The 16,002-nt window shown below is 44.8% G+C and overlaps 1 protein-coding gene across 2 annotated transcripts; it reads right to left on the bottom strand.

Annotated features, from left to right (window-relative positions):
- Positions 1 to 481: 481 nt before the first annotated feature.
- Positions 482 to 15,997, bottom strand: CCZ1 (CCZ1 homolog, vacuolar protein trafficking and biogenesis associated). 2 transcript variants are annotated; one of them, XM_015103822.3, is made up of 15 exons: positions 15,862 to 15,997; positions 14,798 to 14,895; positions 14,613 to 14,706; positions 14,264 to 14,341; positions 13,166 to 13,213; positions 12,522 to 12,605; positions 10,957 to 11,132; positions 9,562 to 9,643; positions 7,465 to 7,526; positions 7,086 to 7,197; positions 3,672 to 3,705; positions 2,955 to 3,072; positions 2,010 to 2,168; positions 1,633 to 1,760; positions 482 to 830 (listed from the first exon to the last, which is right to left on the bottom strand). In XM_015103822.3, exons 1-15 carry the CDS (start codon positions 15,973 to 15,975, stop codon positions 775 to 777), a joined length of 1,443 nt encoding a protein of 480 aa, XP_014959308.2. In that variant the 5' UTR covers positions 15,976 to 15,997; the 3' UTR covers positions 482 to 774. The 2 variants fall into 2 exon arrangements, with proteins under 2 accessions (XP_014959308.2, XP_027817580.1); XM_027961779.2 differs by having other exon boundaries at positions 1,680 to 1,760.
- Positions 15,998 to 16,002: the final 5 nt, after the last annotated feature.

The following is a 16,002-nucleotide window of genomic DNA, read 5'->3' as shown; positions in this document are numbered from 1 at the left end:
CTCCTTTGCTGTGGTGACTGCGCTGTGTCCACATCCTGCCTGTCCCTCAGGTGCCGCCTCTCCCGTGGCCTCTGCCCTGGTCCTTCTCCACCCGTTCCCACAGCATAGCAAGCAACGCTGTGCGGACCAGAGGCCGAACAACAAGGATAAAGAGCCAGCGGCATAGCTGGAGGTTACCCGAAGACCTGATGTCTCTGTTAGGAAAGTGTTACAGCTAATAGTCCTGTTATTTAAGAGGAGACACCCAAAGCATAAGAATATACCTGAAGCTTCCAAACTAGCAAAAAGGAAGGAAACGATCATCCGACATAAGCTTGGGAAAAAGGGGAAAAAGAAGAACGGAAACAGAAAATGCTGGAGGTGGTGGCAGAGCCCAGATCCACCCGTCGTCACCAAGTGAGCGGGCTGACTCACCTCTTCCTCCCCTTCAAAGTTCCCTGGTCTAGAAACCAGCAAGCACAGACTCAAGGCAAGACCAGGATTTTTACAAACGTCTTAAACAATTTATTAGTCTTATTTTCCAGTAAAATATTCACAGAACGTCAAAAGAATGGAATGACAGAGATGTAGCCGACTACCTTTAATTCCCCATAAATATTTAAAATCTAAAAACCTCAGGAATCATCAGACTGAGTAGAAATTTGACTCTTCAGAGCAAGTATTGCTTTACTATTGTCATTAATCCAGTCAATAATATGACCAATGACCAGCCGTGGGAAACAGCATGCCTGCCGAGTTGCTTTTTAAAAGTTGTTTCGCGGAGCCCTTGTGAAGTCAATCCAGGAAGAATATGTTGTTGAACTGCGTTGCGCAAAGCTTCTTGACCTCTTCTGCAAAAAGGACAGAAAACAGTAAGAGAAGAAATTCTCACTTAAGAGGTTTTAGGATATAGATCGGTACCTTATTCTGATAATTCTCTGGGAATAAAGCTGGAAATTTAAATAAAGGTCTTCATCGAATGTGACCTTAAATCTTAGAAGCCTTGATATGTTTGTAAATCAAGAGAAAGATAAAAAGGCTTGACACACAGGAGACTTGATCACTATTTAACATCTCTTTAGGCCTGAGAGAGTTTGAGCCCAAAGTGCCCAGGACATCCATGCGTTGGGGTCAGGAGTACAACTTCTGAAACCTCGAGGAATCTGGCACAAGCACACAAAACCTCTAGCGGCAGCCCTGAGTCGAGGACCAGGAGCCCCACAGAGGCATCACTCTTTGGATGTTACACTCGATTCCCATTTTCAATGAGGCGCATATTAACCGCTGTCGTTCCTAATGCATCAGCTATTAACCCTAACCACTAGGCAACCAGGGATCTCCCAAAATGCACATTTTAATACACGGTGTATAAAGCCATGGGATTTTTTTTTCCTTCAGCATTAGCGAAAATAATTTTCTTCTGGCCTGTATCAAGTTTCCCAAGAAACAGGCAAGGTTTTCACATACGTTTTTCAAGGAACTAAGTTACAGAAAAAGAGACCAAGTGACGGTTTCCTCTGAGCAACAGGGGCCTCTGCCTGAGAATCTGAGCAGTCATGCCCGCTCTGCGTACACGCTCCCAGCACACTGAAAAGAGAGTCTGTGAAACGTCAGTAGCATTAAAACTCTGCTCAAACACCACACCCTATTTACCATTGACTTCAATCAGGTTTGCATTTTTTTGATTCAAAATAACATACAGCTCCCTCTGGTCGGACTTCTTCCCGACAACCCAGTAATCGCTCATGGCTTTCACGATGATCTCTTCATCCTCGTCCACTCTGCAAGACAGGAGTGTCAGGACGCAACTGTTTATTTTATACGCACAGCTGGACTGTGACAAAGATTCTGAAATAAGAAACAGGAAAGCTGAGCGACTTGAAGTGGTCAGGGAGTCAGGCCCCTGGGAGTGACCAGCCATGCCTGGGCTTGATGACACTCGCCCTCTGAAGGGGCCTGGGATCACTTGGTGTTTGGAGCTGATTCTCACTAGAGAGCAGACACCTAACTGGAGAGGGGGTGAGAATTACCTTGTGAAATCACTATTGATGTCGCCCAGAATCTTCATTAGATCCGGATGGACAGATGTGAGTGACACGCTAGGTGTCTTCCTCATGTGAACTGTACTTTTTTCTGCTAAATTCATATGGTTGAAGTAGATAAACTTAAACTGGGGTTCTTTTTCAGACCTGTGAACACATGTTATTCAGATGGTAACATTCTGAAAGAACAATTAGACTGAAAAGATAGTTTCTGAAATATCATAGTATTACCCCAGCTATACAGCCACAGTGTCAAACCCCTGCGTGTATAATGGCTAAGGTGGAGTTTTCAACGGCTAGGCCTTCAAATCAAGAACCTCAGTTAAGACATAACATTCAGCAGTAACTTCTTGGATATCTGTGACGTATTCAATATGACTGAATTTCCCAGTGAGCTCAAGTATGCATTTTAAAAACCAAAAATATTTTAACTGTGATGATTTTCTTTCAAGTACAGTGTTTTATGAACGGTAGTCACTCAGTTATTTGCCGACTAAAGAAAAACCCGTACTGGCCCATGTCACAGCCAACTTCACTGGGTAAAACACTTCTGCACAGGAGGCCGAGTGCATTCTGTCTGCGCAAAGCCAAGCCCTGCTGACCACCACTGCCAGCGTGGACCTCACAGCCTGGGTGGGGCCCGTGGGGAGGGGTGCACAAGGCCAAGACCAGGGGCGGAGCTGGCAGACCTGACCCCACGCACTCACCCTGCCATCGGGGAGGGCAGAGGCGATGCATTAAGACCCAGCCCCAGCCACCATCGTGGGGCAGAAAAACCGGGGAACAGCTCCCCAGGAAGCCCTGCAGACAGGGCCAAACAGCACGTGTGTCATCTGGATGCAGAAAACACCATCCACGTTCTAAGTAAAAGCCACCCTGATTCACCCAAAGCCACTTAAATGCTTGAAAGTAACCAGGAAGCAGAGTACAAACCCAGATATTCTCTTGTTGATGTTAAACTGCTCACAGATGTCAGATGCCAGCACTGTGAGCTGGGGCCCCACGATGCTGTCCAGTCTTCGGCAGAAATCCAGTGTGGGCTGAATGGAGGCTACGAGTTAATTCAAGAAATACCAGTGAGTGTCAGGGGGCCAGGGGTTAACGGGCTTGATTTTCATTTCACTGTCTTAACAACAATATGCAAACTACTGATCTGGGAAATAAAACAATGAAATGATCAGAGCCCTCTGCCCTCTGAAAAGGAAGAGACACAGGGCTCAGAATTGGTTATATTTAAGATGAAAAAGAGGCAAAGACTCATTGCACTGTGAACGTGGACTGCAGCACGCCCTGCAGGGTAGTGAACTGACTGGCTGCCCTCAGTAAAAGGAAGGTCAAATACTTATTTAACAAACACTACAGCAGCACTCACGGGCCCAGTACCGTTGGTCCGCACAAGTATTACCTCTTAATTCTAAAGCTCCTTTGAGGTGGGTGTTCCCTGTGATCGCTTCATGGGCAAGAAGGCACAGAAGCAGGCAAGCTGAGACTTTAGTGGTATTAGAAACAGCTAGTGACGACGGCAGAGGCTCTCGATGGGCGACAGGGCTTAATGCGGCCTCTGTGTTGCTACGACAACATATCTATCATTCAGGAACGGAGGGGAGCAAAGTGTAAAGAGACAAGGCTTAGATACATGTGTGTACCTACCATCGATCATGAAGCACACAGCTGCACTCATGGCCTGGGATGAAAAGAAACCAAGATTAGGAAATGGTACAAAAGAAGAGGACTGAAATAACCACACACAGTGGCCTTGTTTGAATCTTTTTTTAAACATATCAACTTTCTAAAGACTTTCTAAAGTCAACTGAAGGAATCTAGATGGGGCTGGATATTAGATGATATTAAGGAAGTATTATTTATTCTGGTCAGGCATGATAATGGCAGGTACTGATGTAAAAACAGACGCCCTTAGTAGTTAGAGGTGCAAAATGAACTCTGAGGGGAACGACAGGATGATTCAAAATGCTCTAACAAAAAAAAATATAAATAAATAAAATGCTCCAACAAAAAAACAAAATGTGTAGAGGCGGGAGATATTATTACCATATTATGAATCAAGCTCTGTGATACGTACCTGGGTATTCATTATTCTAATCTGTGTGTGTGTGTTTGAAAAAAACCCCAGCAAATTAATGTCACTTGTCTTGCTTTTTTTATTATAGCAAATACTGCAGTTATGATAGAAGCAGCAGGAACCTACAGCAAGCTAGATCATAAATAAAACAGCCAAAAAACATTTAAATTTATCAAAGTCATGTAATGGTGTTTAAAAAAAAAAAAGGTCAAAACAGAACATGTAGGCTTGGGACTTCCCTAGTGGTCCTGTGGTTATGAATCTGCCTTCTAGGGCAGGGGACAGGTTCAGGCCCTGGTCAGGGGACTAGGATTCCACGTGCCTTGGGGCAACTGAGCCCACAGGCTCTAGGGTCCGTGCTCTGCAAGCAGAGAAGTCTGTGAGCCACAACAAGAACTCAAGGCAGCTGGAAAAAGAGCATACAGGTTTGCGAGGAGAATGCAAAGGACTTCCTCCTCCGGCAACCACCAGGATTGTTCTAGATCAGATGGCTGCAGCACCACCACCTCTGGCTGTCGCGACGGATGGCTCCTCTTCAGCCATCGCCCCCACCCCCCGCCCCCCGCCCGGTTTAAGCCACTCTAGTTCCTCCGCTGGACAGTCACCTCACAGCCTCAGGCGGCTCAGTCCTCACGCCTCCAGTCACAGCCACTCTTTAATGAGGACATTAACCTCCCTGTGTCCTTGCACCTCTCCTTCTCAGACTTGTTCAGCTCTAACTTCATGTTCGCGTGGTCAAAGCTAATGACATTTATGCTACTCTGTAAGTGAATGGTAATCATAATTTGCCCATGAAGAGGCTACAAACTAGGTGGCTTACAGGCCAGTTCCACCCAATATAGGTCTTTCTTTTTGTTTCAAGTCATTTTGACTTAGATGCCAACTAGTTTGCTACCAAAATCCCAATTTCCAGCCTCCCCTCAGGCATCCAGAGACCTGGGGCCTCTGCTCTTCACTCCGGCCACTACCTGGCCTCCTTGGGACACGGGCCCCTCTGTGTGACACAGGGTCCCGAAGCCCGACCCAGCTTGCCTCCCTTGTGTCTGTCATCGGACATTTGTGTGCCTGACCCCTTAGAGGTTTATTTAAAGGAAATAAAACAAAAAAAATGGCCCTTTTAAAGTCTATTAAAAAAGTTGAAGAATTTCAAATACATTAAAAATGTACATGGAAAAGGTACACATGAACCCCAAGGACCATCACTTTCTTGACAACCGTCAACTCATGGATAATCCTGCCCAATTCACCGCCCTCATCTACATATTAATAATCTCTCTCCCCAGGGAAACATTGTAAGTGGAGAAAAATATAAAAAATAATCAAATTTCCAGAGGGAAATTTCCCTCGGCAGACAGCAGGTGGAGAAACACTTGTAAAAGGCAATCTACTACAACTTACTATTCTAGTCTTTTATTACAGCTGTGAACGCATATATTAAAAAAGAAGCAAGACCTCAAATCAGTAACAACCTTCAATCTTAAGCCCTTGGAAAAAAGAAGCACAAACTAACCACAAAGCAAGCAGAAGGAAGGATGTGACGACTGGAATGGAAATAAACTGAAACAGAGAACAGAAAAACAAGACGGAAAAATGAAACCAAAACACGATCCTCTGAAAAGATCAACCAAACTGAAAACCCTTTAGATGGCCCATCTGGACCCAGGAGAGAAAAGACGCCCATCACTGAAAGGAGTGAGACGGGAGACCGCACTGCTGCCTTTGAAAGACCACAGTACAAGCCTATATGACATGACAACACTGGACACCAGCAACTTGAACAGCCTAAAGCAGACAAATTCCTAAAAAGATACAACTACTACAACTGACTCAGAGGAAAAGAAAATCAGAGAAGACCTACAGGAAGTAAAGAGGCTGATTAATGATTTAAACACGCCCCCAGAGCAAGCCCAGATGCAGGCTTTGCTGTGACCAAACGTGAAGAATTCACACCTGTCCTTCAGAAAGCCTTCAAAAACAGGATATCACCCTTATGCCAAAACCAGACGAGGAGAAGACTTCAAAACGAAAGAGAACAGACCAGCAACCCCCCGTGGCCCTGAGCTCAGGCAGGTCAGCTGGGCCTCTGGGAGGCCAGCTACAGATAGTCGGCCATGAGGGTGGTCAGCGGGGCCTGCATCCAGTCTCTGGACGTCACGGCTTGGGTGAGCCTCCCTGGAAGGCAACACGCCCCACGCTGTCACCTGTCACTGCTGGGAGAAACAGGTGCTGTACTGTCCGCATGACTGTCCAGAGGCCAGCTGGAAGCCTGCGCCTGCTCACGAAGATCAGAGACCCTCTGTGCCGCAACTAAGACCTGATGTAGCCAAATAAAAACCACCCAACCTAACATAAACATGGGGCTTCCCTGGTGGCTCAGTGGTAAGGAATCCGCCTGCAATGCAGGAGACATGGGTTCAATCCTGGGGTCAGGAAGATCCCCTGGAGAAGGAAATGGCAACCCGCTCCAGTATTCTTGCCTGGGCAATCCCGTGGACAGAGGAGCCTGGCGGGCTATGGGCCATGGGGTTGCAGAGAGTCTGAAACAACGTAGCGACCACACAATGTAAACTTACATCCTGATAAGACAGCATCCTGATGGAAACTCAAGACTATCCTTGTGAATTAGCAAGCCCACAGCTTTAAAATCAGAGCGGAGGCAGAATCCACTGAAGGGTGGGCAGGCGTCAAATGACAGGTGGCAGCGGCCTTTACGGCCTGACCCGTCCACTGGCAGGACTTGTGAGTCATGGCCGCAGACAGTGACCCTCTCACAAATCATGGAGCTGTTCCACGGGGACTGAAAATAAACCTCTTACTCCAGAAAGCACCCATTTCGAGTTTTACAGCAATTAGAACTTGCAAGGACGCTGTTCCAAGGATCATGTGAGAGGCCTGCACACCAACTGGTGTACCCGGTGGAAGCTGTGCCAGAAAGATCTACTTTAGCACTGATCTGTAACCGTGGAGCGAGAGACGACTCTTACCTTATAAACAATTAAGTGCAGAGCTTCGTAAGTGTCGTCTGTATTTACAAAAATTTTGGGGAATCTGCATTTTGCTTCTGGATCATTAAGGTTCAAGGGGCCAGTGAGAAATCTGAAAAGCAAGCACAGGGATGCGTTGATTCAGTCAGGCAGATATAAGCAGGACTATACAAATTTTGGGGGAAGCTAGACACTACTTAGAAAACACCACATCAGAAAATAAAAAAAGGAATAGTTTTAATTCATTGCAGCCAAAAGGATTTCCTTTGCTGATTATTGTCAGCAAAGCAGCACAAAGGCAATTCAGTGTTTGTGATTTTATCTTTACCAGAAAAGATAATAAAATCCAGTACTGTCTATCAGAGGGCAGAAGTCCTACCTTCCATAGTGTTGGAGGTTTCCTGGCATTTCTGCCCTTATTGGAGAATCCCTTCCCGCCAACTGTAAACAGATTTAATATCGACATGTGACTTCTTAGATTTTCTATATTCAACGCTTTGAGAAACAGCATTCGTATCTACTGGTTGACTCCATGCCACGTATCTGTATCAGTTTCCCATATTCATCCCCACCAAAAAAAAGGGGTGGGGGAGAAGGATTACAGAGGTACAAAAGGACTCACTGGTTTTAACCAGAACTTCACTGTACCCCAAGATCCACATATGGGCTTGACAGCAACAACCGAAAGCTGATGCGTGCTAGGCAATGACGTCAATTACTTGACTTCATCTTGTTTCACCCCTGTGGGGAATGCCCTCTCCCAATTTTCCAGAAGCGGAAACTCAAGTTGGAAGAAGTTCACCAATGCGCCCAGCTCCTGAGTGGAGGGGCCAGGTAGCAAACCCAAGCCTGTCTGACTTCCAAGTCCCTGCCTTTGGTCATGACACTGTGGCTCCTTGTAGGTTTTTCTTTGTATCACATTCCTGTTTTCTTCTGCTGAAGACACACTATTTCAATATGTGTAGGAAATGAAAAAAAAAAATCCAAATCTAACAGTCATGCTCGCTAAAGTTTATTCTAAAACTTTCTGATGTTCTTCTAGCCCAGGTAAGGTTTTAGCATACAATTTGAAAGACTGAAACACACTGTCAAATGTGAGAGTAAGAACACAAAGCTAACTCTCACAGATGCAGCCTGCACTGAGCCACGTCCTCCCGTGTCCGTGCACCCGCTGCCCCGTTTACGCTTCTGTTTTAGAAATCTGGCTCTCAGAAGTTTAATAAAGCAGCAAGAGAGTTTTCAGCTGCTACAACAGCACCGCCCCTCCATGGGAAAGTCTCCTGAGGGTCCTTCTGAGGGCGTGTTTGAAAGCAGGTGCTTTAGCATCAGGCGGACCCAGAGATCAAGTCCTGGCTCTGTCGCTTGCTAGGTGGGGGGCACTGGGTGAGTCATGGGAGCCCCTCAAGGCTGGGTCTCCTTTCTGTAAGATGGAGGTGAGGTCCCCAGCTCTCAGGATGTCATGAGATAATGCAAGTTTTCTGGGTACGTATACTGTGTCTGGTGTATAGCATATACTCCAGCAACGTGAGCCACTGTATTCAAACCACCTAGAAGGGAAGTCAGGGCAGGACTGGGTCCTTCTCAAAACCTGAGATTTCTTATCTAAAAGATATTTTCCTGTTATTTCAAGTCATGGCCTTAAAAAAGAGAGCAAGGGAGAGTGTGTGTGTGCACGCATGCACCCTTGGGTCAAATGATAATTTCATGGCTTATGAATACTTGACCTAATTAAAGCTAAAAATGGATGCTTTGGGGAAAGCACTGTGGTATTATTTACAGTTTTGTGCAGCAAAGTGGGAGAATCGGTGCCAGAGTGGAAAAGCCAGGCAGGCAGTCTAAAATCAACTCGGGGCTGGATCTCCTGTTCGCAGGTGCAAAGACCACTGTTTTGTCCAAGGTCGCGGGCATTCCGAGGGCTCCCAGAACCCAGCCTAGAGATCCGGGTTTCCCTTACACCTCTGCAACTGCATCTGAACAAAATGCAGAAAAGCTGGCATACGTAGCTCTCCGTGCTCAGTGACACAAGAGGTTTCTACACCTGTGGATTCCACCTTATGCGGATTCAACCAACTGCAGGTTGAAAACAGGGAGGAAAAGCTTCAGTTTCCAAAAGCAAACCTTGAATTTGCCACATGCTGGCACCTACTTATATAACGTTTACATTGTATCAGGGTTTTTCTTATTTTTTTGTATTATTATAAAAACCTAGAGACCATTCAAAGTACAGGGGAGGATGTGTGTGTGTGCAGCTCACATGCAAACACTAAGCCGTTTTATACAAAGGCCTGGAGCACAGGTGGGCCTGGGTGTCTGCAGGGGTCCTAGGAGCACTTCTGTGGCTGCCAGCAGACAGCTCCGTCACTGAACGTCACACTGACAGTGTCAACTGCAGATCAGAGCTGCCCCCACCACGCCCCTCCACTCCCCTAAGCACCTATTTCTCCATCTGTCTCTAGAGATCAGTACCCCATCATACCTCAGGTTCGATATGCCTCGGGAACAGAGATGTGGTGAGGTATTTGTATAAAATCCTCATGTCGTCTTGCTCTAATCCACTCCTGCGACATCAGAAAAGTACTGTGTTAAAAGATTGGAATTGGTCTTCCGTCTGCCCACTGTTTTGTGATTAAACATCATCTCTGACTCTTTACATGGGATTATCCAGGGAGCATCAGCAGCTGATGGCCACTCTGCTCCAGGTACCAGATTTCTGGGCTACTGGTCACGCTTCCTCTCACCCACCACCCTGAATACAGTGCATGCTATGGACAAAGAACTCGGTCCTGTTATGTCTCAGACATGTATGTGGGTGTTAATTCTCTCAGTTTCAGAGTAGGCACAAAGCAAGCAGAGAAAGAAACAAACTTTCAGGGAAACCATCCACTCTGAAACGAGACAAAAGTAAGTGGCATGTGGAAAAGTGCAGAGAATCCAGCAGGCGCTATTGGACTTGATCCAAAATCACTTTTTCAGGTAAGGATATAAACAATGAGTCTGTATCTGGGGTTTTTTTCCCCCCCCCTATTAAATTGAAATCTCCCTTGATAGAAACCAAGCCTCTGCGTGACACCCCAAGGCCTCAAGGCCCTCTCTTCTTTCCCAGGTAAGTCACAGGTTATGTTAGAAGCCTGGCCTGTCAGCACAGGAACACTCCCTGCCATCAACATTCACGGAGCACAAACGAGGAGCCCGAGACACAAACCCTCAAACAGAATGGCTCTGAGCAGGAGGGCCTTCAGCTGGCCCCGGCCCCAGGAACCTCAGGCTCATCTGGGGCAGACCCCTCTCAGCTGCAAACAGCTTGGCCCCCCAGACGCGGCTAGGGCCCCAGAGGGCTCAGGCACATTCACACAGCTCTTCCGGGGTTTAGTCTCTGGTCATTGAGAACATTTAGTAACAGTTTATCTTTGCTTCTTGAGTAGCAACACTTTTATCAAAGAAATTATGTTTTTGCCCCTAGGAGACAAGACCCAAATATAGCTTGATGACAGCGGGTTAATTTCCTGACTTTATAGTACCTTTAACTTCTTGGATGTTTTAAAATACTAGCTTCTTTAAAAGAAACTATGAAAATCACATTTACTATACTGATTCTTTGAAGATGTTTTTGGAAAAATACCAAAATCAAAATAGGATTCTTAAACCTAACATTTTCTCCATCATTCATGGAACCAGTTTTAAACGCCCCTGCTCAGTAATTTTAAACAAAATTACCCTAATTTTGGTTTAAACAATCACTGCCTTATTTTGACAATATCTAGAAAGGCGCTTCCCACCCCACCCCCACCCCTGGCTGTTATTTCCAGTTTGACAACCTGCTATCAATCCAGTCACTGCTGTTTTTATGATCCTAAAACACGGGAGTACCTACCAGATGAGTTGATCATTATAGAGAAAGGCAGTGTACTTGACTATACTCAGGCTTTCTTCCATTCTGTTAATAAAGGACTGGATTTTCAAATAAGTCATTTTATCCAATGGGAAGAAGCTGATCCCACCAAATATGTCGAGTAGATCGCAGGACTGCAAATGCAATGTTTGCAAATACTGCAGGAAAAAATAAGGCATAGAACTTACTAACAGCACACAGAAGCTAGTACTCTGGCAGCTGAAAATAACAGGTCTTAATTTGAGGTACAAGTATACGCTAGCAAACAGCACATTTACAAGATCAACATGGAGGTGAACCACAGGGAACTGGATATGGACTCAGTACCAATTTCAAAAAATTAAGTTCAAATGTAATTAGTGTCCTTTCAGCTTTGTGTTTTCTCTCTGTGAGGTGTTTAATTCCTTATTAGTGCTGTTCAGATTAGACTGACCTCTGCACATGGTATTATGGACCAATTTATACTAAAATCACACTGGAAGGGCATGCAGTCAGTGATGGTGGACAGGAGAGGAATAAAGACGAGAACAGGAGCCAGGGGAGAGTCAGAGTCAACAATTATGATCATTAAAGTGAAGAGACAAACAAAAGTAATTCATAAAAACAAAATAATTCACAGACAGACATTAAAGTAGTATAGGGGGAAAGATCAGTTGAGACTCATTCCTCTAAGACAAACTGAATTTGACCAGGGATACTTCCCTGGTGGCTCAGATGGTAAAGAATCTGCCTGCAATGCAGGAGACTGGGGTTCAATCCCTGGGTTGGGAAGATGCCCTGAGAAGGTAATGGCTACCTACTCCAGTATTCTTGCCTGGAGAATCCCATGGACAAAGGAACCTGGTGGGCTACAGTCCATGGGGTTGCAAAGAGTTGGACATGACTGAGTGACCAACTCTTTCACTTTTTTCAGCATAAAATATGCAAAACTGACAGAGAGAGAAGGAGAACAATGAAGGGGAGAAAAATCTGTGTTACAGCTGCAAACTTCACCTTAAGTCAGTACAGATGACGCCCGTTTAATGAACACAATTGATCCACGAGAATGTGCGATTTTGCTAATGAACCAATCCACCCCAAGGAAGTTTCCTTTGCTTTGGAGTAAGCCCGCACTGATAGACACAGGTGGGTCAAGGATGAAGCCAGAAGACATCTCCAAGGTGCTTTAAGGAGCTGTGCACAACTGGCAGGAAGCTCTGATTCACGAGTACAAACCTAGGGACTTCCCTAGCGATCCAGTGTTTGACTCTGGGTCTCCAATGCAGGGGGCATAGGTCTGATCCTTGGTTGGGGATCTAAGGTCCCATTTGCCATGTGGCAAAATAAATAAAAAAGAAAATAAACTTAAGGTTAAAGCTGAAAAAAAACAAAACAAAACAAATACAAATCTATTTCCTCACTGGTCTGATTCTGTCCCACTATGCCTGAGTCTCCACACCAACTCCAATTTCTAGGTTTGTTTGTATGTGAGAAGCAAACTTGTCTGTATTTCTCTAACAGTCAGTTTGATAATTACCAAGATTACAAATAAAATTCTGAATACTTACTCGATGGAAGAATTTCTCTAATCTTTCTTTTAGGAGCTTGACACCTCCATCTTCCATGGCTCTCAGAAATGTACCATTAAAAAGCTAATGGTGTAAAAGATTAAGAAAAAAAAATTTTTGTCCTTCAATTTCCCAATATAACAAGTTCTTCATTTTCTTTTACATTATTTCTGCTTATTTCATCCCACAATTTTTTTGAATATAGAAAATATTTACATTAGAAAGTCTGAGTTATAAGTCACAAAATATCAAAACACTGTTAAGGGATAATGTAATTTTTGTAAAATCACCCAATTGTTCTGGGCATTTTTAAAAAATCTGAACTCATATCTAAGTTTCACTTTATATAAACAATATTGCTAGACTTCTTATATCATACAAATCTCTGCACTCTCTACTTTCCTTAAGAACATGGATTCTATCATTCACTGATGCAGATATACTCTTAGGACAAGCCGGGTAAGAGAAAAGGGCTCTCTCTGTACAGGCATAAACCTCAATGCTGCTTCACAGGCCCCATTATTTCTTCCCCGTAACACATAGTTACCTTACAGTCATGTAAAGAATTAAGAATTATTTTAAATGACCCACGTAAATCAGGGTAAGTGGCTAGACTCTCAACCTAGAAAACGTGTCGTGCTTACCTTGTACATGCTGTAGCACTGCTGGAGCACCGAACTATAAACCTTGTCCTACAAACAGCACAGAAACAGCACAGATCTCATTCGAGGGAAAGCAAAAAAATAATCAACTGCATAGTAAAGGTATAGTGATGCTTGGTAAAGCAACAGAATCTTCATACACATGGTCCTATAATAGTTGTGTGCTGAAACTAAGAGGTATTTAAATTCAATTATGAACCAGTAAGCCTAAGGAAAGCTATGACCAACATAAACAGCATACTAAAAAGCAGAGACATTACTTTGCCAACCAAGGTCCATCTAGTCAAGCCTATGGTTTTTCCAGTGGTCATGTATGGATGTGAGAGTTGAATCACAAAGAAAGCTGAGTGCCAAAGAATTGGTACTTTTGAACTGTGGTGCTGGAGAAGACTCTTGAGAGTCCCTTGGACTGCAAGGAGATCCAACCAGTTTATCCTAAAGGAAATCAGTCCTGAATATTCATTGGAAGGATTGATGCTGAAGCTGAAACTCCAATACTTTGGGCACCTAATGGGAAGAACTTACTCACTGGAAAAGACCCTGATGCTGGGAAAGAATGAAGGCAGGAGGAGAAGGGGACGACAGAGGGTGAGATGGTTGGAGAGCCATCACTGACTTGATGGACATGAGTTTGAGCAAGCTCTGAGAGTTGATGATGGACAGGGAAGCCTGGCGTGCTGCAGTCCATGCATGGGGTCCCGAAGAGTCGGACACGAGTGAGCGAGTGAACTGAACTGAAGCCTAGTTCGGCAATTCTCTCCAGTAATTCCTGGCTGGAAAATCCCACGGACAGAGGAGCCTGGCAGGCTACAGTCCATGGAGTTGCAAAGAGAAGACTGAGCAAACAAGTCTAATTTTTAGGAGGGCTTCAAACACAGATGAATAGAGGAAGGCAGTGGTAAGAGACGGCACATACATGTTTTTATAAGACTGTGCTCATGGAAACAAGCACAACATTCCCCTGTGCCGACCTTGAGAAACTTCTGCCAAAGTGACATAAATTAAATCTGAACAAGTCAGTTACTCAAGATAGTGACAATTTTTTTCCCTAAAAATATGAAATAAAAAATGACACATTACCAGCAACTCCTCCTCTTGGTATTCAACAACTGGTTTTCCATCTTTACTTTGCTTTTCAATGATAGGATTCCGAACAACCTGCAAATTTTGATTTAAGGAATCAATTATATGTGTTTTTACATTTTCCCCTAACTTAAATAAACTTGAACAAGTCCCAACACCAAAATTTCTTAAAGGAGCCCCCCAAAACAAATACACCAAACAGGAGTTTGATTTTTAAATTGCTACTGAATGTACCGTAACTCTCCTCTGACGCAATGACCAGAGGACTTCCTTGAATTCCTAACGGTAAAGATCACCCATAACTGTATAATACAAATTCAGAAAAGTGTACTGTATATGTAAATACCATGACCATCCAGAAATTTTCTTCTGGTTCATTGAAGAACTGTCTGTTCTTCTGCGTATGTAAAGATTTTGCAGGTTTTGATGGACTAAAGGTCCTAAAAAGGGTAAAAGAATGTTAGCGACAATCCCCTAACGGAAGTTTTAAGAATTCACTGAGCTCTGCAAAAGCGCATTGAAAGGTATTACCTTGTAAACTGTACAATAGCTTCACATAATCCAACGTTTCTAATTTTTTCATTCTTTTCTACTTCATTTGGATAATAAAACAAAATTTTATTTTCCTCCTAAAGTATGAAGAGAGAGAACCACAACATTGACATAAGCATTTTTTCTGTCTTAGCTGTCGACAATACTTAGTGTCAACCTCTCATGTCATATGTGCTAGCTGGCAAGACAAAACAAAAGCCCCTTTTAGAAAAACAAAGATTATCTTCTCTTCAGGGTGTAACAAACGCCCACCTGCATGAAAGGCAATTGTGATATTTGGTAAGTCCTATGCCATCTGAACTAAATTAGACAACGATGCTGGAAACTCTCCACCTCTGGATTTCTTTCTCCATGCTAATCTGTAATACATCAGTGCTTGTAAGAAATAAGTGTGTGTGCATGCGCACAGACATACACCTCCCCACAAATTAAACCCAGCAAGTTCACAAGCATTTGGACTGGCAGCCTTTAAAAAGACCGTGATTTCCTGCCAACAAAACTTGGCGCCGGACACCCTTTGAGGAAGTTACCGTCCCCACCTTGAAAAAGTAATGATAAAAAACCAAAACAAAACCATCCGCTCCCATCCGATTTAACTTACTAAATCGGAAAAAAAAAACAACAAAAAAAAACCAACTTTCCGAAGATCCGCCAAGCCTGCATTACAGGACTACCGTCTCCCACTCTTGTTCTACGTTTTTAGGCGGAGGACTTCCAGCAACAAAGACAAAAGCTCAACTTTAATCATCCAGGGTTGATGTTAAGAGAAGAGAGACTCCACCTGTGTGATTAGCCCGACGAACCTTCATCCAGTAAACAGGCACTGATCTGGGATCTGTAACCAGACCCTGCCCGCGTTGTCTGGGCCCTGCCGCACACCCAGCACAAAACAGTCCGGTAAAGGCCAGTCGGTAAGGGGAGATTGACAAGCGACGACCCCAGGCGCACCCCGCGGCTGCCCGGGCCGGACCCCATCCAGCAGCCCCCCTACCTGGGGCCCTCTGCCGCCCACGGACGCCCACGCGCGCCCCCGCTCCACTTACCTCTCCCTCGCGCGGCCCGAAGCGCGGGTTGTAGATGAAGAAGCTCAGCAGCGCCGGCGGAAACTGCTTCTCTTGGGCCGCTCCTGCTCCGGCCCCGGACGCCGCTGCCGCCATCCCGGCCCGGCCCCCCAGCCTCGGGAG

This window comes from Ovis aries, chromosome 24, assembly GCF_016772045.2.
Source record: "Ovis aries strain OAR_USU_Benz2616 breed Rambouillet chromosome 24, ARS-UI_Ramb_v3.0, whole genome shotgun sequence".
Classification (NCBI taxonomy): domain Eukaryota; kingdom Metazoa; phylum Chordata; class Mammalia; order Artiodactyla; family Bovidae; genus Ovis; species Ovis aries.
The sequence above is the reverse complement of the archived record's forward strand: the minus strand, read 5'-3'. Positions and strand labels throughout refer to the sequence as shown.

What these genes read in the sequence shown, in the direction of transcription:
- CCZ1 (XM_027961779.2), bottom strand. Translation starts at nt 15,975, where the DNA reads ATGGCGGCAGCGGCGTCCGGGGCCGGAGCAGGAGCGGCCCAAGAGAAG. An exon ending in AGTGCTACAGCATGTACAAG is followed by an intron (nt 12,606 to 13,165) that starts GTAAGCACGACA and finishes TTACACCATTAG; the next exon opens with CTTTTTAATGGTACATTTCT. An exon ending in CGAGGCATATCGAACCTGAG is followed by an intron (nt 7,527 to 9,561) that starts GTATGATGGGGT and finishes ATCTGTTTACAG; the next exon opens with TTGGCGGGAAGGGATTCTCC.